At 47.1% G+C, this 25,799-nt stretch overlaps 1 protein-coding gene across 5 annotated transcripts in view; it reads right to left on the bottom strand.

Moving 5' to 3' along the window:
• CCDC33 (coiled-coil domain containing 33) overlaps positions 1-25,799 on the bottom strand; it is a 243,129-nt gene that overhangs the window by 156,251 nt on the left and 61,079 nt on the right. For all 5 annotated transcript variants that reach the window (XM_053273156.1, XM_053273159.1, XM_053273158.1 and 2 more), the window contains one exon: positions 18,954-19,087. In XM_053273156.1, coding sequence (XP_053129131.1) covers positions 18,954-19,087 — 134 coding nt within the window. The remainder of the gene's footprint in view (positions 1-18,953; positions 19,088-25,799) is intronic.

Here is a 25,799-nt window from a genome sequence, read left to right on the forward strand (position 1 = left end):
ATTTCCCAAGTAGATGAGACAGAAGTCAATATTATCAATCAAGAATGGTATCATCTAGTGACCTATAGATCAGCTGGGCACTGCTGCCCTAACCAGATTTAGTAGTGGAATCTCCAATTAGTAAAAATGCAGCTAGTGTGAGAGGAGACGAGACACTGGAACAGAGAGCACTGCCATTACTTTCTATCACACTTTTCAGAACACAACGTGCATCATATTTCTCATTCATCCTCACGACAACCCTGTAAGGGGAATTAGACTGAATCTTATGTGTCTGGAGAAGGCTAACCAGTAACCTTAATAGCTGAATGGGAATTTAAAATCAGGTCTCTAAAAGCCAGTGCTAATGCTCTACCCACTATACCCTTCTCCCATCACTTTTTATTTTATTTTATTATTTTATTTATTTTTACATTTTATATCCCGCTCTTCCTCCAAGGAGCCCAGAGCGGTGTACTACATACTTCTGTTTCTCCTCACAACAACCCTGTGATGTAGGTTAGGCTGAGAGAGAAGTGACTGGCCCAGAGTCACCCAGCTAGTTTCATGGCTGAATGGGGATTTTAACTCAGGTCTCCCCGGTCCTAGTCCAGCACTCTAACCACTGCACCACACTGGCTCCTTTTTCTCTAAGACCAGGCTACATGTTTATTTTATTTATTTATTTCACACACACACACACACACACACACACACACACATCCCAAAACCTGTGTCTCTGGGCAGTGTAAAAACAAACACAATGCAAATTAAACAAACTTAAAAATGATTAAAACATCACAATCATTTAAAACCCAAAACTATTACAACTGTCAATCAATCAATCAGTCAATCAATCTACCTTTATTACGGTCAAAGACCAGCATAAAATTACAAGTTTTAAAAAAGTGATACTAAGAGGGCTAATAAAAAAGTACAAATTATAAGTTACAGGTTAAAAATAAAGTTGATTGCAAGTACAATGCAAAATATCGTGAATAGGCTGAAATTAAAAATAATTGCAATTTAAATCTAATTAAAAGCCTGGGTGAACAAATGTGTCTTCAGTGCCTTTGTAAAAGTTGCAGATGGGGAGGCTCTTATTTCAACAGGGAGCGCAGTCCAAAACCCAGGGGCAGCAACGGAGAAGACCTCTCCCTGAATAGTCACCAGATGAGCCAGTGGCAACTGTAGACTAACCTCTCCAGATGATCTCAACAGATCATCATGGTGAAGAAGATGTTCTCTTAAATACCCAGGGCCTAAGCTGTTTAAGGCTCTATAGGTAATAACCAGCACCTGTATTTTGCCTGGAAACTTATCAGCAGCCAGTGTAGCTCTTTCAACACAGGAGTAATATGGTTGCTCCAAGATGTTCCAGAGATCAACCTGGCTGCTGCATTTTTGACCAACTGCAGTTTCCGGACTATGTACAAAGGCAGCCTCACATAGAGTGCATTGCTGTAGTCCAGTGTGGAAGTTACCAGCAGATGTACCACTTTTCGGAGGTCATTCATCTCAAGATATGTTACATCTGACACAGACAAATCACTGCAAACAATAATCTCATGTCAACTTCTTCCCGTCCCTGCTGAACATCTGGAACAGGTCTGCTCCAGCTTCAGCCCTCCTGCAGATGCTGGCCTACAACTCCCATAATCCCTGGCTATTGGCTACTGTATCTGGGGTTATGGGAGTTGTAGTCCAAAAGAAGCTGGAAGGCTGAAGTTGTGCAGTCCTGAACTAGAAGCACTCAGTATGTGCCAAGGGTCTCAATCCAGGACTCCTGGTGGCCAGGCTCAATCACCTTAGGCCAGGTGTTCTCAAACTCGGGTCCCTAGACAATGTTGGGCTACAACTCCCATAACCCCCAGCTACAATAGCCAAAGGATGATGGGAGCTGCAGGCCAATATCTGGGGATCCATATTTGAGAACCCCTGCCTTCCCCCTTGTGACACCAAATCTACAGAAGGAGTTCCATTGATGTTGATGTTACCTCCACTGCCTCTACCACAACACCCAGTAAATCTGGGAGAAGCAAAGGGGAAGTAGGAGTGTCTGGGTTCATGGAGATAGAGAATGAGGGGTGGGATCTGTTGAGAGGTTAATTGCTTAATCCAATCCTTTTTTTATGCTTGTAATAAAAGCAGTCAAGAAATATGCCACAGACTAGCACTTGGTAAGGTTGCAATGAAGGCCTTGGAAAGGATATTTAGATGCTGTGACGTGTCTATACCTACAAAGATTAGAATCATTTGGGCAATGGTTTTCCCCATAACACTCTATGAATGCAAAAGCTGGACTTTGAAGAAGCAAGATAGAAAAAGCATTGACGCTTTTGAACTTTGGTGCTGGAGAAGACTTTTGAGGATACCATGGACAGCCATGAAAACAAACAAATAGATCGTAGAACAAATCAATCCAGAATTTTCACTCGAGGCACAAATTACCAGACTCAAACTATCATACTTTGGACACGTTATGTGAAGATCTAGCTCCCTTGAGAAGTCCATAATGGTGGGAAACGTTGAAGGAAAGAGAAGAAGAGGATGACCAGCAGCAAGGTGGATGGACTTGATTGTGACAGCAATGAATGCACCACTGAGAGACTTTAAAGGCCAAGTTGAAGACAGATCATCCTGGAGAGAATCTATCTGTGTAGTTGCTAAGAGTCAAGACCAACTGGATGGAACTGAATCAATCAATCAATCACCCAACCAACCAACAAAAGTACCGCTGCTAACAGGGCAAAGAGGCACCTTTTGAAAGTGGTGATTCTCTCTATTTATCAGGGGGAGAGCAAATGGCCCCATCCAACCTCAGAACAGCATCCTTCCAGTGGCTGTTGCTGGTGTTTCCTTCATGTTTGTTTTTAGATTGTGAGCCCTTTGGGAACAGGGAGCCATCTTACTTATTTGTTTGTGTTTGTTATTTCTCTGTATAAACCACTTTGGAAACTTTGGTTAAAAAGCGGTATATAAATATTTGTTGCAGTAGGAGTTGCAAGGAATGACAGCAAAAAGGGAGGGCCAACTACAGCGAAGCAAGGTGCATTCAAACATCAAACATAACTCTCTTCTTGCTCAACATGTAAATCAGATCCCTACATATCTAAACCGAAATTTACAAAGCTACATTAAGTAATAGGCCCATGAGATTGAAAATAGCCCTCCTTCGCTTTCTATAGCACATTATTCTTAGCATCAGTTGGGAAAATGCCCAAGCTTGCTTTAAATCCCAGAGGACATCCCAGCTGTCATTGAAGTGATGAGCTGCTGTCCTTGGTACTGAATCATCACCATTTGGGGGAAAGAGGAATTTGCTGTTTTGTATATACGAATTTTAGTTACAGTGTTGATCTCTTCTGTAATTTTAAACTTGGTAACTGGCCCTATAGTGCAGTCTTTCTGTTTTCTGTTCTGCCTATCCCACAGTTCACACTTGTTTTGGCAAACTTGATGTGTTTAGAATACTGTCCTGTCAATGAAGTCCACAAATAAGAAAACAAAGATAAGAGCTTTGGGGAGTGTTTTATAAAATAGGGATAGTTCTTATCAACCATCAGCATTGAATAATCTGTTCTATGGGATTGAATAACCAGGTCTATGGGAGAAGAGCTGATCTTGTGGTAAAGGTAAAGTGTGCCGTCAAGTCAGTTTCGAATCCTGGCAACAAGAGCCCTGTAGTTGTCTTTGGTAGAATACAGGAGGGGTCTATCATTGCCATCTCCTGTGCAGTATGAAATGATGCCTTTCAGCATCTTCCGATATCACTGCGGCCTGATATAGGTGTCTCCCATAGTCTGAGAAACATACCAGTGGGGATTTGAACTGGCAACTTCTGGCTTGCTAGTCTATTTCCCGCTGCGCCATTAGGTGGCTTGTGGTAGCAAGCATGAATTGTCCCATTTGCTAAGCAGAGTCTGCCCCAGTTTGCATTGGAATGGGGGACTACATGTGAGTACCAAGATAGGGCATCCCTTAAGAGATAGGGCCGCTCTGAGAAAAGCATCTGCATGCTTGCATGAAGAAGTTTCCAGGCTCTCTCCCTGACAACTCCAGATAAGGCTGAGAGAGACTCCTGCCTTTAACCTTGGAGAAGCCGCTGCCAGTCTGTGAAGACAATACTGAGTTAGATAGACCAATGGTCTGACTCAGTATATGGCAGCTTCCCATGTTCCTATTTAATATATAATAACCAAGCTGTCTTTCTGCTGACCACTTGAAGATATCTCCACAGTCATGTAAGAATGGCTACATTCTTATCCATTTATTAGGGTTATGGACAATAACAGAGACATCCAGAAAGCTCCAGTCTTATGCTTGCTTACTTGGGAACACAGTGGGCAGTGGCAGAGCCAGACGGTGAGCGGCCCGTGCCCCGGCCACCGTGGCAGCCCCTCTCACCCCACCCACCGCATCTGACATCAGACACGGGGCCGAGCCACGCCACCACTTCAGACATTAGACGTGGGGGGGCGGGCGGGGCGAGTTAGAGCCAGACTGGCCTTGCCTTACAGGGAGGGGGGAGCCCCTTCTGGCTGCACTGCGAATGCAGCGTTGGATGTCCAACTCCCAAACGGGGCTGTGCGGAGTAATGTCTACTCAGGCTGGCAGCGGCTTCTCCCAGGTTGCAGGCAAGAGTCTCTCTCAGCCTTATCTTGGAGATGCTGCCAGGGAGGGAACTTGGGACTTTATTTTATCTCTCTCTCTCTCTTTCTTTCTATCTATCTATCTCTTTCTTTCTATCTCTCTTTCTTCCTTTCTTTCTATCTTTCTATCTATCTATCACCCAATCCACAGACTCAGGGCGGTGTACAAACAAGAACAGCATCCGAGATTTGATTTTTTTAAAAATAAAAAATAAAAGGGCAAACGCCTGGCGGAAAAGAAATGTCTTCAATAAGGTTTTGAAGGCTGAAAGTGAGGAGGCAGCCCGAATGGGGTGGGGGAGAGAATTCCAAAGTGAAGGCGCAGCCACAGAGAAAGCCCTTCCACGGGCCCTAGAACTATGGACTCCTCTGAGACCGGGGACCGAAAGAAGGGCCACCTGAGAAGATCTCACAGGATGGGACAGGACTGGCTGGGAGAGGCGGTCCTGAAAGTCAGCAGGTGCTAAGCCCTGAAGGGTTTTAAAGGGGAGAACCAGCACTTTGAATTGGACCCGGAAGCAAATAGGTATCCAGTGCAGCGACCGCAAGAGAGGTGTCACACGATCGTATCTCCTAGCACCCAGAAGCAGGTGGGCAGCTGCATTGTGGACCAACTGAAGCTTCAGGGTCGTCTTCAAAGGCAACCCCTTTGAAGACATTAAAGGCATTACCATAGAGGCATTACAGTAACACAGACAAGAGATGATGAGGGCATGAGTGACCGTTTCCAGGGCCTGCAAAGCAGATGCTCTACCACTGAGATACTGCCACATCTCCTAAGGGGAATATCTCACAATGTTCACAGGTAGTCACCCCTCCAAATACAAACCAGGGAAGACCCTGCTTAGCAAAATGGGCAATCCATGCTCTCTGCCACAAGGCCAGCTTTCCTCCCCACTGCGTCCATCTTGCAGAATAGCCGGATTTGGCTCAGAAGCATCCACAGAGATCAGGGATGACCCCATTAGGAAGCCCTGGGTCAGGATGAAACTGGTGCTTTGTGTCTCGGGATGGTCACTGCAAATATGCCTTGTTAAATATGCCCCAGCACTGTTCTCTCCCACTTGGACGACTGGGGAATACAAGGACTTTTGTTCCCGTGGAACTTGACAACCAAAGAGGGGAGAATCACTACAGCAATCAGGCTCAATAGTTCCCTGAAAGGTAGTCAACACTCTGCCAGCCAGCCAGCCAGCCAGCCACCACGTACTTCCTTCCTTTCACTGTCATAAGAACAGCCATGATGGATCAGGCCAAAGGAATATCTAGTCCCACAGCCTTTCACACAGTGGCCCACCAGATGCCTCTGAGAAGCCCACAGGCAAGAGGGGAGGGCATGCTCTCTCTCCTGCTGTTTCTTCCCTGCAGCTGGTATGTAGAGGCATCTTGCCCTGAAACATAGGAGGCTGCCATATACTGAGTCAGACCATTGGTCTATCTAGCTTAGTACTGTCTTCACCGACTGGCAGCAGCTTCTCCAAGGTTGCTGGCAGGAATCTCTCTCAGCCCTATCTTGGACAAGCCAGGGAGGGAACTTGGAACCTTCTGCTTTTCCCAGAGCAGCACCATCCCCAGAAGGGAATCTCTTACAGTGCTCACACTTCTAGTTTTCCATTCATATGCAACCAGGGCAAACCCAGCTTAGCTAAGGGGACAAGTTATGCTTGCTACCACAAGACCAGCTCTCCTCTTACACAAGACCACAAGACCAGCTATCACAAGACCAGCTCTCGTCTGGTCCACAAGACCAGCTCTCCTCCTCTTAGGCTGGAGGCGGCTTATAGCCATCAAGAATACTAGCCACTGATAGACTTATCCTCCATGGATTTATCTAAGTCCTTCTAAAAAGCCATCCAGGCTGGCGGCTGTCACCACATCCTGTGGCAGAGAATTCCACAGGCTAATTATACATTGTCTGAAAAAGTACTTCCTTTTGTCGGCCCTAGATTTCTTGGCAATCCGTGCCATGGGATGACCCCAGCTTCGAGTGTTATGAGAGAGGGAGAAAAATATATGTCTCTCCACACCATGCATAATTTTATAGACCTCTATGATGTCGCCCCTCAGTCATCTTTTTTCTAAACTAAAAAGCCCCAGGTTTTGTAGCCTTGCCTCGTAAGGAAGGCGCTCCAGGCCCCTGATCATCTTGGTTGCTCCCTCCCTCCTTCGCTTTTCTTGTCTCGATGCAATAACAACTCACGCTGCTCCTTGACTTCAGTCACACTCCAGGAGACTGCAGCAACATTGGCTGCCCACCTCGAATTTCACACTTTTGTCAAGAAGAAATTAATGCAACCTCGCTCTACACCTCACCTACCCTTTCTCTTGGCCTGACGGTTCTCTCTGTGTAGCAGAATGATTTAACTCCCTCTTAGCCAGGACCGCCTTTGCAATAACTAGGCAATCTTCATTGGAGTCAAGTGCTACCTTGCTTCCTTGATTATCTTTATACCAGGGAAGTTCTTCAGATGTAATACGGATACGGAAATGTAATACGTATTACATCATACAATTCAGACATAATGCAGAAACGCAGGTCCAATGGACCTGCGGTTCTGCACCTCTTCCCCCCGCTCTCCCGTCCACATACAGATGTTGGGGAGTGAGGCCTCTCTGCAGTCAGAGGCAGGGGATCTGGTGTGCAAGCTTCCTTCTTTCCTGACGGACAGTCCGCACAGCCAATAGCAGCCAGAGCAAGGGAGAGCTTACTAGATCAACTCCTGCTTGGGAGAAGGGGAACAGCGGTGCCATGTTCAAACATAATGCCTCCACAGAAAACCAGAGGTTGGGACAACAAAACCTAAAGATAACCAAAGGTGAGAAATGGAGTTTGGGGTGGGAAGCCAGAGGTCCATTTCTCCCTTTAACAGTAGCTCCCTAGGTTCAGACGTTCGGTTAGTGAAACCAAAGGTGAAGAGCATTCCGGTTTCTTTTTTTTTTTTTTTTAATGCAGCCCCTGCTTCTCAGCCAAGGTTGACCTCAAAGTGCCTTCCGATTAAAATTGAACATACAGATATACTATGGGGCTATTTTCATGACCTAGGAACATAGAAAGCTGCCTTCTACCAAGTCAGACCATTGGTCCATCTAGCTCAGTATTGTCTACACTAGAGATGTCCAAGAATCAGATTTTGCAATTTGATTCAAGCTCAGTTTGAACTGCAAAATTCTCAAATTGATTTGTCTAAACAGCCGGCTTGGTTGGCTGTTCCGATGAATCGACCTCAAATTACTCAAATTGATTTGAGTAATCTGAGCACTATTTTTTCCAGGAAGAGATGGTCTACCAATTTGGGTTGGCGGGTAGACACGCCAAGTCTGGGTAGGTGGGATAGTCTACCCCCGACCCCAATTGGTAGACCAGCTCTCCCTAGAAAAAATAGCTTCAAAATGGTGCTTGGATCACTCAAATCGATTCGGGTGGAATTGGGGTGATTAGATTCAAACTTGGATCAGGTCCTCTGTTTTAGAGGTGATTTGATTCAAGTTTTGAATCAATTCAACTCGAATTGATTTGCACATCTCTAGTATACACAGACTGGCAGCAGCTTCTCCAAGGTTGCAGGCAGGAGTCTCTCTCAGCCCTGTCTTGGAGATGCTGCCAGGGAGGGAACTTGGAACCTTCTGCATGCACTCATGCAGGTGCTTTTCCCAGAGTGGCCCCATCCCCTAAGGGGAATATCTTATAGTGCTCCCATTCAAATGCAAACCATGGAGGACCCTGCTTAGCAAAGGGCATAATTCATGCATACTACCACAGGACCAGCCCGCCATTGTTTATAAAAATGTTCATCTATACTCTGCATTGTGGGCTGATTTGATCTCTGCTGTCGCTGGGTGAAAAGCCTGCCTAGTTATTAAAAAGATGTAATCCTTCAGCTGGGGGCATGATGAAGTCATCCAATGACACTTCATCACACGCTCAATTGCAGCCCACATTCTGACACTCTAAAAGCCTTGTACAAATTGGCCCTTAAACAATGGGACTCAATTGGCATAATAATTCAAGAACTCCGAGATGCGGGTGGGGATTGAGGCTGCGAGAGAGAGGAAGTCACACACACACACACACACACACACGTAGTTTGGGGAGGAGGAGATCTGGTCTGGTGGTAGGGAGCATGAATTGTTGCCAAGGCAGGGTCCACCTTTTGGATGGGTGACTACATGTGAGCACTGTAGGATATCCCCCTCAGGGAATGGGGCTATATCTCAGAGGAAGAGCATCTGCATGAAGCTCTCTCCACATGAACAGTGTGGAAAGCCAGATGGGATTAGGAGGGGAGAGTGGGCAAAGCCTTCTCTCCCTGCACACAAGCATCCGCCGAGCCTAGGGCTGCTGGATCGGCAGCCCACACAATTACCGGCTTCGTCACGGAATGATGGGAGTTGTCGTTCAGCAACATCTGGAGGAACCAGGATTGGAAACCACTGCCCTGGAGAGCTGCTGCCAGTCAAGAGTAGACTGTACTGAGCTAGAGAAAACAAAGACCTGACTCTGTATCTGGCAGCTTCCTATGTTCACATAGTCAGCCCCCACCTGACCCGCCCCACCCCACCCCACCGGTCTAAATGGCTCCTCTGGATTTGATTTACACCACTTAAGGACCTGACCCTGAAAGAATACAGACCCTGTCTTTCTAAATCATTCCTGGCTAAGGCAGGTAGAGGAGTACATCAAATGCCGGTTTATTTCATTTAAGCAACAGCTATAATGGAATTACGCCGAGTAGTATGACTGGCGGCCTCTGGCTTCATTTCGCCAGTCTGACTTTAATCTGATCACCAGCGCTAATGCCATTAGCATTATGACAATTACCCACATAACATTGCTCAGCTTGGAACAATCAAGATCAAGTCACCGGAGCAAATAGCCACTGCCTTGGGAAGGCTTCCAAATAAACAGCGATCATTTCCCCATCAGGTAGGCAAGGGAACTGGAGCTGGAAGGAAGGAGCCCAGACAACGGAAGCAGAATATCCATTATTCTGAATGAGAGCTGCACAGGAAATGTTTGAACACACAACAGACTTGTTCACACAACCATTTGGGGGTGGGAGGAGGGCAAGAGGGCTAGCAACACAGGAGCAGAACCTCCATTCTGGTCTGCAAATCGAGGAAAGCAGACAATCAAGCCCACTAGCGGAACCAAACCTGCTTGCCCCACCCCCTACGTCTGACATCTGACACGAGGGTTAGCCACACCCCAGCATCTGATGTCAGATGTGGGGGACGTGGTCTGGCTCCCAAATGGAGCCGCGCGGCCCTGCTCAGGAGCTAAACCATCACACACACCCCACCTCTGACATCAGAAGTGAGGGTGGACATCAGAAGTTGGTGCCCCTGAGAGGTGGCAGCCCAGGTTCTTTGAACCCGGTCATCCAATGGTGGCTATGCCGCTGATCAAGGCAGATGCTGTCGGTTGCCAAACTCAGTGGCTGCAAGCCCCCACTCCTCCAAGGAAAGTCCTCAAAAAGCACCTCTAACGTCCCAGCATGCTTTGTGGTGCCAGCAGACTGGGAAAGCCTCATGACATCAGCATCTGCCCTCCCATTGGCCAGGAAGGAGCAGTGGGGAGACCCAGCCCTTCCAAAGCTGCTGCAGCTTCAGGACCATAGAGTGTGCTTTGCAGAGGAGTGTGTCCCTTGCTGACGGCTGATCTGGTCACAGATCTCTATGGCTGCCATGCAGGGGAGGGCAGGCAGGACATCATATGAACTTGTAAAACTGCTGCATGAGTTCTCATGGCCAGAGAATCAAGGTAGGAGAGTACTCCTCTCCTCCACCTTTAGTTAAAAGCAGGATAGAAAAGCTGGATTACCATGCTTTGAGAACCTGGGCTGGCAGGATTTGTGAGTTCTGACAATCATACAAATCAAAGGACATAGGGACATAGGAAGCTGCCATATGCTGAGTCAGACCCTTGGTCTATCTAGCTCAGTATTGTCTACACAGACTGGCAGCAGCTTCTCCAAGGTTGCAGGCAGGAATCTCTCTCAGTCCTATCTTGGAGGAGCCAGGGAGGAAACTTGAAACATTCTGCTCTTCCCAGAGTGGCTCCATCCCCTGAGAGGAATATCTTCCAGTGTCCACACTTCTAGTCTCCCATTCATATGCAACCTGGGCAGGCACTGCTTAGTTAAGGGGACAAGTCATGCTTGCTACCACAAGACTACCCTGATTTTAGCAGTCATGTGAACCAAACTAATTGTTATCAGGAACAGAAGGTAGCCCCCAAATACTCAACTTTGAAGTGCTTTTAAAATGAAGTTTCTAGTCCTCTTGGATATTATCATCATATTTATATAATGCCTGATATGCGTATCCTCGAGGCAGTGTACACAATTTAAAAACAACAAACATAAAACAGAGTAGTAACAATTAAAACAATGTCACAGGATTAAAAGTAAAAACAATTTTATAGGATAAAAACACTTAACAGTTTAAAATTAATTTCAGTTAAAAGCCTGAGACAACAGGTGTGTCTTGAGGGACTTCCTAAAAGCAATCAGAGATAGAGATGCTCTTATTTTGACAAGGAGCATATTCCAAAGCCCGAGGGCAGCCACAGAGAAGGCCCGGCCCCAAGTGGCCACCAAATGAGCCGGCAGCAACAGTAACCAGGCCTCCCAAGAAGATCTTAATAGATGGCAGAGTTCATGACAAAGAAGATGCTCTCTTAAGTATGCTGGATCCAAGCTATTAAGGGCTTTATAGGTAATAACCAGCACTTTGTATTTCCCACGGAAACATAATGGCAGCCAGTGCAAACCCTTTAAAATCAGTGTTATATTGTCCCTTCGGGTTGTCCTGGAAACCAGTATGGCTGCTGCATTCTGTACCAATTGTAGTTTCCAGACAATGTACAAAGGCAGCCCCACGTAGAGTGCATTACAGTATTCGAGCCTGGAGGTGACCAGCATATGCACCATTATTTTGAAATCATTTACTTCCGGAAATGGGTGTAGTGGACGTATCAGCCGAAGCTGATAAAAAGCGCTTCTGGCACTGCCTCAACCTAGAGAGCCAGCATAGCATAGTGGTTAGAGTGTTGGACTAGGACCGGGAAGACCCAAGTTCAAATCCCCATTCAGCCATGAAACTCACTGGGTGACTCTGGGCCAGTCTTGTATCTTTCAGCCTAACCTACCTCACAGGGTTGTTCTGAGGATAAAGATAATCATGTACATCACTCTGAGCTCCTCGGAGGAAGAGAGGGATATAAATGTAATCAATAAACAGACAGACTAACTAACAAACCCGAGAAACCAGAGAGAGTTTTGTGTTCAGACACCCTTCCTAGCTATGTACCTGATCCTTCAAGGGGAGTATATTGTAACCCCATCCAGAACTGGCAGCTCTAAACCATCTCTCAGGTCCAGACCCCTCAAAGTCAGAACCTCCACCTTATTTGGATTCAACTTCAGTTTGCTATCCCGCATCCAGCCCATTACCACCTCCAGGCAGGCATTTAGGAAAGTTATGCCATTTCCTGATTAGGTCGATATGGAGAAATAGATTTGGGTGTCATCAGCATATTGATAAAACCCTGCACCAAACCTCCTGATGATCTCTCCCAGTAGTTTCATATAGATGTTAAATAGCATTGGAGACAGTATGGAATGTCCATGTGGAACTCCATACTTTAGTTCTCACTTTGCAAAGCACAGCAGTCTCCAAGTGATACCATCTGGAAACTACCAAAGAGGTAGGAACAGAACCACTGTAAAACAGTGCCACCAAATTCCAACTCCCTCAGGTGACCCAGAAGGATACAATGGTTGATGGTAATGAGAGCATCGACAGAATCACTAGGAGAGCCAACTCTAAACCCTTCCAAGGCTTCTTGGAATCTCATTGGATCCAATAACCTTCTCAGGCAGTCCAACCTAATAGGTCCTTCACCCCTACAGAGGTAGGTTGTGGTTGCAAGTCCTACCTTAACCAGATGGTGATCCATCCATGACAATGGGGATATGACAGGAGTCCCCACCCACAGAACACCACCCCGATCAGAGCAAAATACCAAATTGAGCATGTGACCAGCATCATGCGTCAGTCCAGAGACCACTTGGGATAGGCTCATCATTGCCATGGCCACTATGAACTCCTGAGCTGCTCCTGACAACCCCACCCCGAAATGAACATTGAAGTCCCCCACCCCCAACAACAACCCGGGCAACTCCAATGCCAGCACTAAAACCAGATCCATCCGGACTGTTGGGCAGGGGGGTGATTGGTACACCAATGGGTCCCAATCTATCCTTGCTCCCTAGGCTTAGGTACACACATTCAATATAGGCCAATTCCCTGACAGGGATCCTGGTAAGGGAAATGGTATTCTTATAGACCACAGCCACTCCACATCCCCACCCACATCCTCTCACCTGCTCCACCGTGGAGCAACCCACTGAGAGAAGCTGGGTCCAAACCGGACCAATAGCCTCTCCTGACCAGGTCTTCCTAATGCATACCAGGTCAGCTCCTTCATCCATAATCAAGTCATGGATGATCTCAGACTTATTTTGAACTGACCTGGCATTACATAGTGTTTGTTTGTTTGTTTGCCTATGTAAACATTACTTGAAAAGCGATATATAAATAGTTGTTGTTCTGTGGGTAATTGGCACTGCTCTCCAAGGTCAAAGAGGTGGTAGGCCTGCTGGAAGGGGGAACAGCAATTAAATTTCTGAATTCCTTTCCCCTGTAATGGCACACTGGCCTACCAGCACCCTATCTTTGTCGATTCTCCACCACCACTGGAATAGTCGATTCTCCACCACCACTGCCCAGGAGACGACCCCTGCCTCCCCATCTCTGGACAACCCAAGACACATACCTGTAGCAGGCCGAGCCAGTTACCAGGCAACAATAATACTGTAGTCAGTAGGAGTCATCCTTTTAGGAGTCCAAAACAATACATTTGGCCCCAGCCTTCAGTCTCACTCACAAAGGCCATCAAAGACCACCACAAAGGACTGCCACTACCTGTCATGGCCCAGACTTCTGAATCAGAAGTCAGAAGCACAGCAGGAGGATTTGGCTGTGAGAACAGACTCAGAAGCTGAGATGGAACAGCAGCAGACAGGGGAATCTGAACAGCTGGCAAAGATGAGGGCTGAGGAGACTGATCAGGAGGAAGCTGGAATTTCACCTGTGTTAAGAAGACATCTCAGGAGAAAGGCTCAGTGGGAGACACGCAGGCATAAGATCTCACGGGAGAGGGAATAGAAATGCTGAGTCAGGACAGCCTGATCGGCTGCCGGTTATCTCGAGCCCTATATCAAGCAAACGCTGTTCCTGAGATGGTACTGTCAACAACATCGCCTTCCGCAGACAGTGTTCCTTGTGCTTATAATTGTTCAACCTTTCTTGTTTCAGCCTGTCCTTGTTCTGTTTCTTCCTTGCTCCTTTATTTCAGTTATTGCTCAGATATTGTAGAGGGGGCTACCTAGTTTAGTTTCGAGGGGACTTTATTTTGTTTCTACTACTTTATTTTTGAGAGTCATCCTTCACTTTTGTCCATGCAGCTAAGCTGCTACTTTCTTATCTACAGAATTTCTATCTTGACTCCCAGAAGTGGAGCTGGAGGGGCCGTAAATCCTGTTGGTCAGCCATGCCAACAAATTTACAACAACACCAAAGGCCGCCCAATGGCAGGCCGCACCAGCAGCTGCACTCCTGGCATCCCACCCTATCAGGCAAACCCAGCCCAGGTGCAAGATTTAACAGCAATTAAAAGTGATCAAAACAACAGACAGCAGCCCAAGGGAGAAGTGCACAGAAGCCACAGCCAGAGTCCCTCTCCCAATCCAGAAGGGGGTAGGATGCGGTGGGGTGGGGTGGGGAAACCTGATGAAAGAAACTCCTACCCCACAGTGTCTCTTCCAGTCACTTTCCAGAAAGGTGCAGAAGAGGGCAACCCAGATGATCAGGGGCCTACAGCACCTCTCTTAAGAGGCAAGGCTACAACACCTGAGGCTATTTAGTTTAGAAAAAAGATGACTGTGGGAAACTCTGGGAAACAGGATGTGGAACTAGATAGGCCTTGGGCCTGATCCAGCATTCAAGGTCAAACAATGGAATTGATTGGAAGTAGATGTAAGGCAGTGCAGACAAAACAAAGTACTTCACACAATGCATAATTAATTTATGAAATTTGCTGCCACAACATATGGTGAGAGCCACTCGAGTGATTAGACAAATTCATAGAGGAGACATTTCTCAATGGCTGTAAGCTGTGAAGAAACCTCCCTGTTCTAAGGCAGTTATGAAACCGAATACCAATTTCTGGAAATGGAGGCCAGATAGAGGTGTAATTCTGTTGACCAACATGGCTGGGGCTGGGACTGGTGGGAATTCAGGTGCCCACCTGCCTTTAGGAGTGTGCATACAGGTTCGAATCTGAACCAGTTCAATATCATGACCCAGGCCACACAGGGTCCCACTGCATAGGCGTGGCAGCCTCCAAAATGGCCGCCACACTGGGGTATAGGCTTGGAAAGGGCTGAAGACACCCCAACTGGGCAATTTTTACAAAAAGGAAGGTCGGTGGGGGGAGGGGGAACCTCTGCAGAAGCACACACACACACCACCCCAGAGAAGCCCCCCAGTGAGGGTAAGTTAAAAAGAAAAAAGAAAAAAGATTTATATTTTAAAAAGTTCAACAACTCCCTCCCGCGAACTGAACCAAATCTGGGGGGGGGGTTGTTGATGGGGGGCAAAACCAAACTGGCTCGGTCTGGTTCGGGTCCGGTTCAAATTCACACAGAACCAGGTCAGGTAGTTTTGTGTACACCCCTACCTGCCTACCCCTACCTGCCTTCCCCCACACGATTGCCAACCCTGCACCCACATGACTGGCTCAGCAGTGGATGCCCACTGTGGGATTTGGAGAAGAAAGTCCTCCCACATCCCACAATGCACCACATGGGCAGCAGAGAGGCATCCTTTCCCTGGCTACACTGCACTCTGGATTCTATGACTGCTGCTTCTGGTAGCCATTTTCAGAGCCCCGGTGATGCCAATGATAAGAAAGTGAGGTAGGATGCAGGGGACTATCTAGGGTAAGGCAAGCCTAGGGCAAGCACTGAAATTGTGCCCCTGTCCAAACATCTGACACCCATCTTTCAGATAACTTTACCATAATATCAGCTCAAAAATACAACTCTAGACACTTTCAGGAGAAACAGGTTGTAAGCAACACACACATGGATACACACATACAACCACACATGTGGCACAGATGTGCCAGTTGCCTTCCCAAGGAAACGCAGCACATCCATGTGCTGGGCATGCCTCTGTATAGCTAAGCAGTGAAAGCAATCTTTAGTAAATGCTCTGCCACCTCAGCACACCTCACTACAGGTTGCTGCCTCCAAGAAATTCAGGGATGGGTTTTTTCTGTCCAAACAGCTTTTGCCTTAAAGGAAGATGGTTGCAATGGGAAAGCAACAGGCAGATTGGACAGTAAACCTTATGTCCAGTTTATCAAATGCACTAGTCAATCAGAATCACAGCATGACTATTCAATGTGTCTTTTAAAAACTATTGTGTTCAAAGTAAAAAGGGAGTTGTGTTGATTTTTTTTTTGACTTTTTTGACATTTTGACATTTAGACATTCTAAAATATAACTTTTTTAAAAGGCAAGGAAACTTGAGCAAATCTACTTGGGATGCACAGGCAATAAAAACCCAAGTACAACTCAGCTAAATTGAAGGGAATAATTTGCAGCACGTTAACCACTTATTTCAAAAGACAAACCATTTATCAGTATGATAAATACTGACAGTATTTATCAGTATGATAAAAATCAGACAGCACAACACAGGGATGGCAAATATACTGCAAATGCAACATTTCTAGGTGTGAATTCTTACAGCAGTTTTTTTTAAAGCACCACACAAGTTAAAGGCAGACACTTTCCAAGTTTGAAATCCCACAAACCTTATAATCAGATAGCTTGACAAATAAGCAGATAAAGATAGAGCTCTGTATAGAGAATTAAACAGCATGCAAGTGAATATTTCCATTTTATTCCTTGCCTATCCCCTCCATCCTTCAGTTTTGCCAGCTTACAAGGTATTCAACCAACATTGTATTTTTAAAGGATGTTTTGTCCACTTACTTTGTGCCATCTATATCTGTTTTTTAAATGCTCGGGTCCATTGCATTCTTCTGACTCCCTAGATCAGGGGAAAAACTAGACTAGGGCCTTGCAAAGGCCATTTGAGCATGTGTGGTGGCCACACATGCTCAAATGGTCCTTGCCAGGCCTCACAAAGGCCTTTTGAGCATGTGTGGCAACCTCCAAAATGGCCACCGCACTGATCTTTGTAGGCCTGAACAGGTCTGAAAATCAGATCGGGACAGGCTGTGGCGGTGATCTAAGAGGCGGGTGGGGGGGAGGAACCTTTGCAGACACACACACCCTCCCGCGGCCTTTAGGAAGCCCCCGAAAGGGGCTACAGGTTAAATTTTTGATTTTTTTTTTTTAAATCATGAATTGGGGAGGGGTTAGGGAGCAGCATGGCACTGGTGCCCCCCCCAAGCTGCGCCTAGGGCACATGTCCTGGCTGCCTCACCCTAGATTCACCTATGGTAGGATGAACTCCTTTCTTCCCCTCCTACCTCACCTTTTGCCTAGGCAATGAATGTGGGCTAGCCAGGTCTGCAGCAGCTGCCTCAAGAGGCCTGCTGGTCTCCCAGTCGGCATGGGCTGCTTGGGTAAACCCTCTCCAATCCAAGCAGCTTGTGTCATGTGAACTGGCTCAGAGTGTGAAAGAAGATGACTGGTTTGTGCCCTGCCTGTAAGCTTCCTGGAAGTATCTGGTTGGCTATTTTGTGGGACTAGAGGAGTCTTGAGTGTGATCCAGCAAGGCTCTTCCTATGATCTTAAGGCATGGCAGAACACAGAGTCCATGGTGTACATCAGGGCTGCCCAACTTTAACCCTCCAGCTGTTGTTGGACAACATCACCCCCAGCCACAGTGGCCAGTCATCAGGGATGATGGGAACTGTAGTCCAACAGCTGGAAGGCCAGAGTTGTGCAGCCCTGATTTACATGTTCATTTCTTCCACCTCATTGTTTTCTGTAGCCCTCTGGTCCCCAGACATTGTTCAGCTTCAGCTTCCAAAGCCACTGTGGCTGGGGATGATGGGAATTGTAGTCTAACAACATTTGGCACCCCCAAGTTGGGAACTCCTGCTCTAGTAAAAAAAAAAAAAAAGCCCCGAGAGATTTAAAAAGCCTCCCAAACCCTGTTTCCCAGACACAATAGTGAGATAAGGGCGCTCACCAGAAGCAATATCTTATCACCTTCACCATGAAAGAACAGCGGACAATTCCTTGAGAAATCTCAGCAAGCAAAGCTAGACTAGGACTTGCAGTGATCAGGTATGTAGGTTCTGTGTTCAACAGCACCTTCTTTTACTACATTACATTTCTATCCTTCTCTTCTTTCAAATAAATTAGAATAGAGTCCATTATTCCCCCTCCCCCTTTACATTCATAACAAACCTGTGAGGTAGGCTAGATCAAGATAGCAACTGGCCTTTCTTCTTGCTATGAAGGGATTTGAACCTGGGTCTCCCTAGTATGACCAAGTAAACTTGTTCACACAATCGTTTGAATCTAGGTTTAATGTAAGTCACCCACACTGAAGCATGAACACATGCCAAGTGGCTTACTACCCGAGATTCCCAACTTGGCATGGGTTCACACAATCATGCCAATGGTGGAAACCCACATTAAACTTAGATCGAAACGACCAAGTGAACAAGCCGACTGACTTGCAGCTGCTACCCAATCTGGGTCTCGGAGAAGCAGAATATAGTATGCAAAAGAAGTACAATTATGTAATATATTCAACTCGCTGAACCCGCACAGATCATCTGTGCGCTAAGACTTAGTTGCTATCCTTGCCCCCTGCCTCAGCCCCTGCTTTATTGCTCAGTGTAAGCCACCCACGCTCATTCGCTCGCCCACCCCCTCCCCGCTTGCTCACCTGCCTGCCCGCTGCTCCCTGCTCGTTCACTCGCCTGCCCCCTCCCCGCTCCTCTTCCCTATCTGCATATGGAATCCCCACTGCCCAATCACCACAGTGTTTCTGTTCTGTTACCTCTGATTGGTAAAGCATTGTGTGGGCGGGGCTTGCTACGTACGACCATAGTGCATTATATATCTAGATGGATACAAGCTAAAGAACCTGGCTTTGCTTGGCAAGCAGTCTGCTTTTATTAGCGTGTATGCAGCCTTGTCTTAGATCCACCAACCTGCCTGTCAAGTCAAAACTTCCCATCTGCCCCTACTGATCCTTTACCTTCTTCGCCAGACTTATGTGATTCGATTTCCACAGTCACTTTCTCATCCCAGGTAGGGGTGTGTGTTGGCTGAGCAGCTGTGTGGGTCACCCCTTGGCTGGGCTGTTTGTTCTCTTCATCCGAGGTGGTTTTGCTATAAAAAAAAAAAAAAGGAGGAGCAAAGAGGAGAGAACTCAGCGTGGCTTCCGAACAGTGTCCTTTACTAAGCCACTTGGCACAATCATTAAGGGGGCAGGACAGCTGCTCTCCCCACCTTTGGGAGCTGAGTAGATTTTCTACAACCTGATTTTCGGTTGTGGACTAGCAAAAACCTAGATAGGAGGAAGGGGAAGTGATCATCTGTGAGAAAGGGGCTTTTCCTCCTATCTGCTTAAAATGCTGGGTTCATGTCCTAGGAGGGATGGTGCTGTCCTATCCAACTCCCGTCTCTCAGACTGTCACTCCACCCTCCATCTCCCTAGGCTTTCACTAGCACTTGACCAAAAATTAGGAGTGCACACAACTCCCAAAGAAGGATAGGATGCTTGTTCATTCACACGTGTTAAGGGCAGGAGTAGCCGGTGAGGGCACCTCCAGGGTGGGGCGGCGAGAGGCACCTTGAAGAGTAAAGCAGTCGGTGTTTACCTCTACCCTTGTTGCACCTGAATGCTGCTCATAGGAGCAGCAGGACACTGCCCAGGAGTGGGACAGAGCCGCTCTGGGAAAAGCAGAAGGTTCCAAGTACCCTCCATGGCAGCATTTCTAAGATAGGGCTGAGAGAGATTCCTGCCTGCAAACTTGGAGAACCTGCTGCCAGTCTAGGTAGAAAATACTGAGCTAGATGGACCAATGGTCTGACTCGGTATATGGCAGCTTCCTATGTTCCTATGGCCCCATCCCCCATCTTGGTCCCCCTTTCAGGTGGGCACCCTGGGCAACCACATGGCTTGCCCACCCATAAGGCTGATCTTGGGTGGAGAACCTTGGAGAAACCGCTGCCAGTCTGTGCAGACAATACTGAGCTCAGTGGCTAGGTCATTTGGGAGCCTGGACCTGAAAGTGGCAACTTGCCCCCTGCCCCTGCCATAGGAGCAGCTCTTCAGGAATGATCTGACCCACCCCATGCCACTTCACGAGGGGTGATGTTGACAGGGGACCAGACCCCTTCCAAGTTGTGGGGAGAGGCAGCATTGGAGGCCTTTCCCCGGGCACTGCAATACTTTGGGCCATCCCTACCTTTGGGGTTTGCAAGAACAGGTGTGATGCCACAGATGGCAGAGTGCACTATGAATCGGGAAGCCCAGGATTCAAATCCAATGACCTGCTTTAGGCAAGCCGCCCTCTCTTAAACCCTCCTGGAGTATCAGGGTGATAACAACAATGACCTACCTTCCAACTTGGTTGCAAGGATTACACCTAGGGAGCTTATGGGAAATGCTTTGGAACACTTTCAGGTGATAAATATTTATGCTGAATTCATGATATTCTTTACCTATATATTATTTACAAAAGTGGTAAAAGGGCTGATCCTTATGGATTGATAACCATTGTACCCCTGCTAACTGGGCAAAGAGGCACCTTTTACCATGGTGATTCTCTTTATTTAGCAGGGGGAGAGTAACTGGCCCTATCCACCCCCAGCACAGTACCTCCAGTGACTGTTGCTGGTGTGTGTCTTATGTTTCTTTTTAGAATGTGAGCTCTTTGGGGACAGGGAGCCATCTTATTTGTTATTTCTCTTTGTAAACCGCCCTGAGCCATTTTTGGAAGGGCGGTATAGAAATCGAATTATTTATTATTATTATTATTATTATTATTATTATTATTATTATTATTATTATTCCTACAGGCAAGTGGGATGTGCCAGCAGACTCAGTGGGGAAATCTGAAGAAAAAAGCCCCTTGGAGCCCCTCACCCCCTGGTTAGTCAATGGGACAGAATGTCCATGAGCTCAACACACATACCGCCAAAGAGTTCAGTGCTGTGCACAGCATTTTTATCCTTACAACAACCCTGTGAGGTAGGTCAAACTTGGAGCGATTTGACTGGCCCAGAGCTACCCACTGCACTTCCTGGCTGAAGAGAAATTCAAACCTGAGTATCCCGGCTCCTGGTCTGACACTCTAACCTGTACATCATTTTGGCTCTCGTGTGTAACTCAACATGGCAGAGCTCAATGTGAACTCTGGAGAGCTGGTCTTGTGGTAGCAAGCATTAATTGTCCCCTTTGCTAAGCTGGATCAGCCCTGGTTTGCATTTGAATGGGAGACTACATGTGTGAGCAATGGAAGATATTCCCCTTAGGTTAAGGAGCCACTCTGGGAAGAGCGGAAGGTTCCAAGTTCCCTCCCTGACAGCATCTCCAAGATAGGGCTGAGAGAGATTCCTGCCTGGAACCTTGGAGAAGCTGCTGCCAGTCTGGGTAGACAATACTGAGCTAGCTGGACCAATGGTCTGGCTCAGCAGAAGGCAGGTTCCTATGTTCCTATGGCACATATGAATGTGGGCTACCCCACTTTATCTACACAACAACCCTGTGAAGTTGGGCTGAGAGATAGTGACCGGCCCAAGAACACTCAGTGAATGTTATGGTTGAGAAGGGATGTGAGACATGGTCTCTCCAGACAAAGTTCAACTACAATACCACACTGGTTCAGTGAGAGGGGGCAACCCATTATTTGTGGGAATGAGACCCGAGACTCATTACATCAAGCTGGGAGCTGAGAGCTGGCCTTGTGGTAGCAAGCATGACTTGTTCCCTTAGCTAAGCAGGGTCCACTCTGGTTGCAAATAAATGGGAGACTAGAAGTGTGAGCACTGTAAGATATTCCCCTCAGGGGATGGAGCCACTCTGGGAAGAGCATCAGAAGGTTCAAAGTTCCCTCCCTGGCAGCATCTCCAAGATAGGGCTGAGAGAGATTCCTGCCTGCAACCTTGGAGAAGCTGCTGCCAGTCTGTGAAGACAATACTGAGCTAGATAGACCAATGGTCTGACTCAGTATATGGCAGCTCCCTATGTTCCTAAGACCTGGCCTCCTCCCACAGAGCCTCCCCTGGATGCAGAATGATGGCTCCCCAGATAATGGGATCCAAAGGTCTCCCCAAGTCTCACTCTCTAACTGTAACATTTCTTTGTTTCTTGTTCCTTCAAAAAAAAAAAAAAAGCCTGCCCTTTTCCCATTTTGGAAATCACCCTGAAATGTGAAGCACTAATCAACACAATCGCTCTTTGAACTCAGGCAGACTGGAATGCAGTAGGCCAAAAAGGGCAATCTGGTCCTATTAATCTTCCTCAGCCCCCGCTCCCCCTTTTAATCTGTTCTTTAAAAGATGTGTTATGCATGTGTGCAGAGAAGCAGCCAAATTTTGCTAAACTGAGGGAGTAGGCGGGTGGGGGGATGGACAAGGGATACTGTGCCAGGGACGAGTTGACGCTTAGATGGTTCCCTGCTAACTCAGGAGATGGATCAAATCCAGCAAATATGTGGACTGGCACACTCCAATCAGGAACGGATTTGGGGGGGAAAGCCCTGTCTGTCAAACCTCCTGCTAACTGAGCAAAGAGACACCTTTGAAAGTGGCAATGCTCTAATTTTGAGCAGCGGGGAGCAACTGGACCTATCTAGCCCCAGCATAGCATCCCTCCAGTGACTGTTGCTGGTGTCTACCTTATGTTTCTTTTTAGATTGTGATCCTTTTGGGGACAGGGGGACATCTTATTTATGTATTATTTATTTTTCTGTGTAAACCACTTTGAGAATTCTGCTGCAGAGTGGTATATATATAGAGGAGGAGGAGGAGGAGGAGGAGGAGGAGGAGGAGGAGGAGGAGGAGGAGGAGGAGATGAAGAAGGAGAAGATGGAGAAGGAGAAGGAGAAGGAGAAGGAGGAGATGAAGAAGGAGAAGATGGCGAAGAAGGAGGAGGAGGAGATGAAGAAGGAGAAGATGGCAAAGGAGGAGGAGGAGAAGGAGGAGATGAAGGAGGAGGAGGAGGAGATGGAGGAGATTGGGGAGAAGACGGAGGAGATGGAGGAGGAGAAGGAGAAGGAGGAGGAGAAGATGGAGGAGATTGGGGAGAAGGAGAAGGAGGAGCTAAAGGGAATTGGGTCCTCCCAGTCTCTGAAATGAGAACTACCTGGATCCTTGCTTATGCACGCTCATTTTTATGAGTGATGGCAGCAGCAGCTTCCCGCCTTGCACTAGCCCCAATCCAACAGTGGTCCCATGATCAGAGGCAATTTTTCCCACGGACCTTGGGGATCTGGTCTGTGGCCTCCTTTCTCCAGGGGACCTTCAAATGTCCTGGGGGGCCTACCCAGAGGCTAGCTGCCACCCCGCGCCTGCCCCGCCACACTGATCAAAGCCATTTTCACTGCCATTTGTGTGGCCAGGGGGTGGGAGGTAAGATGAGCAGGCCTCCCCCATGGTGGTGGCAGTGGCGGCATTGGGTGCAGCAGGTATTGGGCCTTTCTGTCCGGGCGTGCCTGCGCAGTGGGAATATCAAGTGTCGCAAGCCCAGCGGCAGGCTTTATTTTAAAGAAAAAATTAAGGCAGGGGCTTGTGGAGGGGAGCCTCGTGGTGGTGGGGGGGGTCATGGCAAAGCCCTTCAGGTCCGGACTCCCAAATGACCTAGGTGCACCACTGCCCTTGACAAGCAGGGAGGAGTTTTGTGGCCGGGGGAACCTATCTCTTCCTGCTGGGAAGAAGTTGATTTGCCCCTCAAAACAAACAGAATAAGGGGAAGGACTGTGGCTCTCAGTGGAAGAGCATCTGTTTTCCATGTAGAAGATCCTCCGTTTGATCCCTGGGGGGGCTGCTGCCAGTCTGTGCAGACAATACTGAGCCTAGGCGGATGAACTGATGGACGGATCCAATATAAGACAGCTTCCTATGGGGCAGTTCTCACAATCAACCTGAAGTCCAGCAACCAGGGATCTGAGATGTCCATGCCCACGGAGCATGTCATGAGAGCCTGAGAGAAATCTGCAATCCTGGGCTGGCAGCATGCCAACCCAATATTTAACGGAGATCTTTCGTCTAGGATTTGAACTCTAGCTGTTGGCCTCAGGTCAATGTTGGCTTGGTGTGCTACCAACCCATGACCACAGATTTTTTTTTTCCTGGGTCCGCACGACATGCTCTGCAGGAGTGCACATACCACCAAAATCTCAGATTCCTGGTTAATGGACATTGGGCTTTATTGTATTGTCTTGATGGTCACTGACTGTAATAAAGGTTGACTTGACATTGGGCTGAATGTGGGAACTTCCTCTGTGTAACAGACAAGTGACGTTCATTCCAGTTTATGGGAAGGGAGCATGGATCTTTCATAGAAAAATCAACATCTGGAGAGGTTCACCTGTGGCTGCCGCCAACTCGTATGGCGGCTACTCGGGAAAGGGCCTTCTCCGTTGCTGCCCCTGGACTTTGGAATGCACTCCCTGTTGAAATAAGAGCCTCCCCATCTCTGGCAACCTTTAAAAGGCACTGAAGACACATTTATTTACCCAGGCTTTTAATTAGATCTATGGTTTTAAATTTCTAATGTTGGTTTTATATGATTTTAATCTTAATGATTTTAATGTTTCAATGATTTTAATTGTTTAATTGATTTTGTTTTGATTTTAACTGTTAATTAATTTCAGTTGTTTTTCTTTGGATGTAAACCGCCCTGAGCCATTTTTGGCAGGGCGATATATAAATCATATAAATAAATAAATAAATGGGAGGGAATCTACGTAATTTTGGGGGAAAGCAGTGGCCTTGTTTTTCCTTGAATGGGACTACATAAGCACTCATGCACTGGAGCAAAGAAACACTTATCCTGGATAATACTTATGATGTTTAATTTTAAAGCAAACTAAACCTCCCCAGAACTGGAAAGGCACAGAAGGGTTGTCACCATTGTCATCCTAAGCATAGTCGATTAGGTGCCCATGACAGCCACACAAGCGCTAAATAAGAGCTTGAGTGGGAAAACTAGTCTGGAGTATGGAGGACTGGAAAGAAAAGCATGCTGAAAAATCTCATGGAGAGGAGAGCTGGTCTTGTGGTAGCAAGCATGACTTCTCTCCTTAGCTAAGCAGGGTCTGCCCTGGTTGCAAATGAATGGGAGACTAGCAGTGTGAGCACAGGAAGATATTCCCCTCAGGGGATGGAGCCGCTCTGGGAAGAGCACCTAGGTTCCAAGTTCCCTCCCTGGCAGCATCTCCAAGATAGGGCTGAGAGAGATTCCTGCCTGCAACCTTGGAGAAGCCGCTGCCAGTCTGTGTAGACAATACTGACCTAGATGGACCTATGGTCTGACTCAGTATATGGCAGCTTCCTATGTTCCTACCTATGTTCTTAAACTGGACCTTCTCTGTGGCTCTGGAATGCATTCCCTGTCAAAATAAGAGCTTCTCCATCCCTAGCTGTTTTTAAAAAGACCCTTAAGACACTCCTGTTGTAATTAAAGGTAAAGTGTAACATCGAGTCAGGTGCGACTCCTGGTGCCCACAGAGCCCTGTGGTTGTCTTTGGTAGAATACAGGAGGGGTTGACCATTGCCTCCTCCCATACAGTATGAGATGATGCCTTTCAGCATCTTCCTAGATTGCTGCTGCCCTATATAGGTGTTTCCCATAGTCCGGGAAACATACCAGTGGGATTCGACCCGGTAACTTCTGGTTTGCTAGTCAAGTCATTTCCTCACTGCGCCTGTTTTAAGTACTTAAGTTTAAATGGCTTGTTTTACATCATAAAATTGTTTTAATCATTTTTTTCATGGTCTATTTTAATTTACACAGACTGCCTAGGGATGCACATATCAGGGCGTTTTTCACACAGCAGGCTTTACCATGAATTTACTGTGAGTTCGAAGTTGC

Source organism: Hemicordylus capensis, chromosome 10, assembly GCF_027244095.1.
Source record: "Hemicordylus capensis ecotype Gifberg chromosome 10, rHemCap1.1.pri, whole genome shotgun sequence".
In the NCBI taxonomy this organism is placed as follows: Eukaryota; Metazoa; Chordata; class Lepidosauria; order Squamata; family Cordylidae; genus Hemicordylus; species Hemicordylus capensis.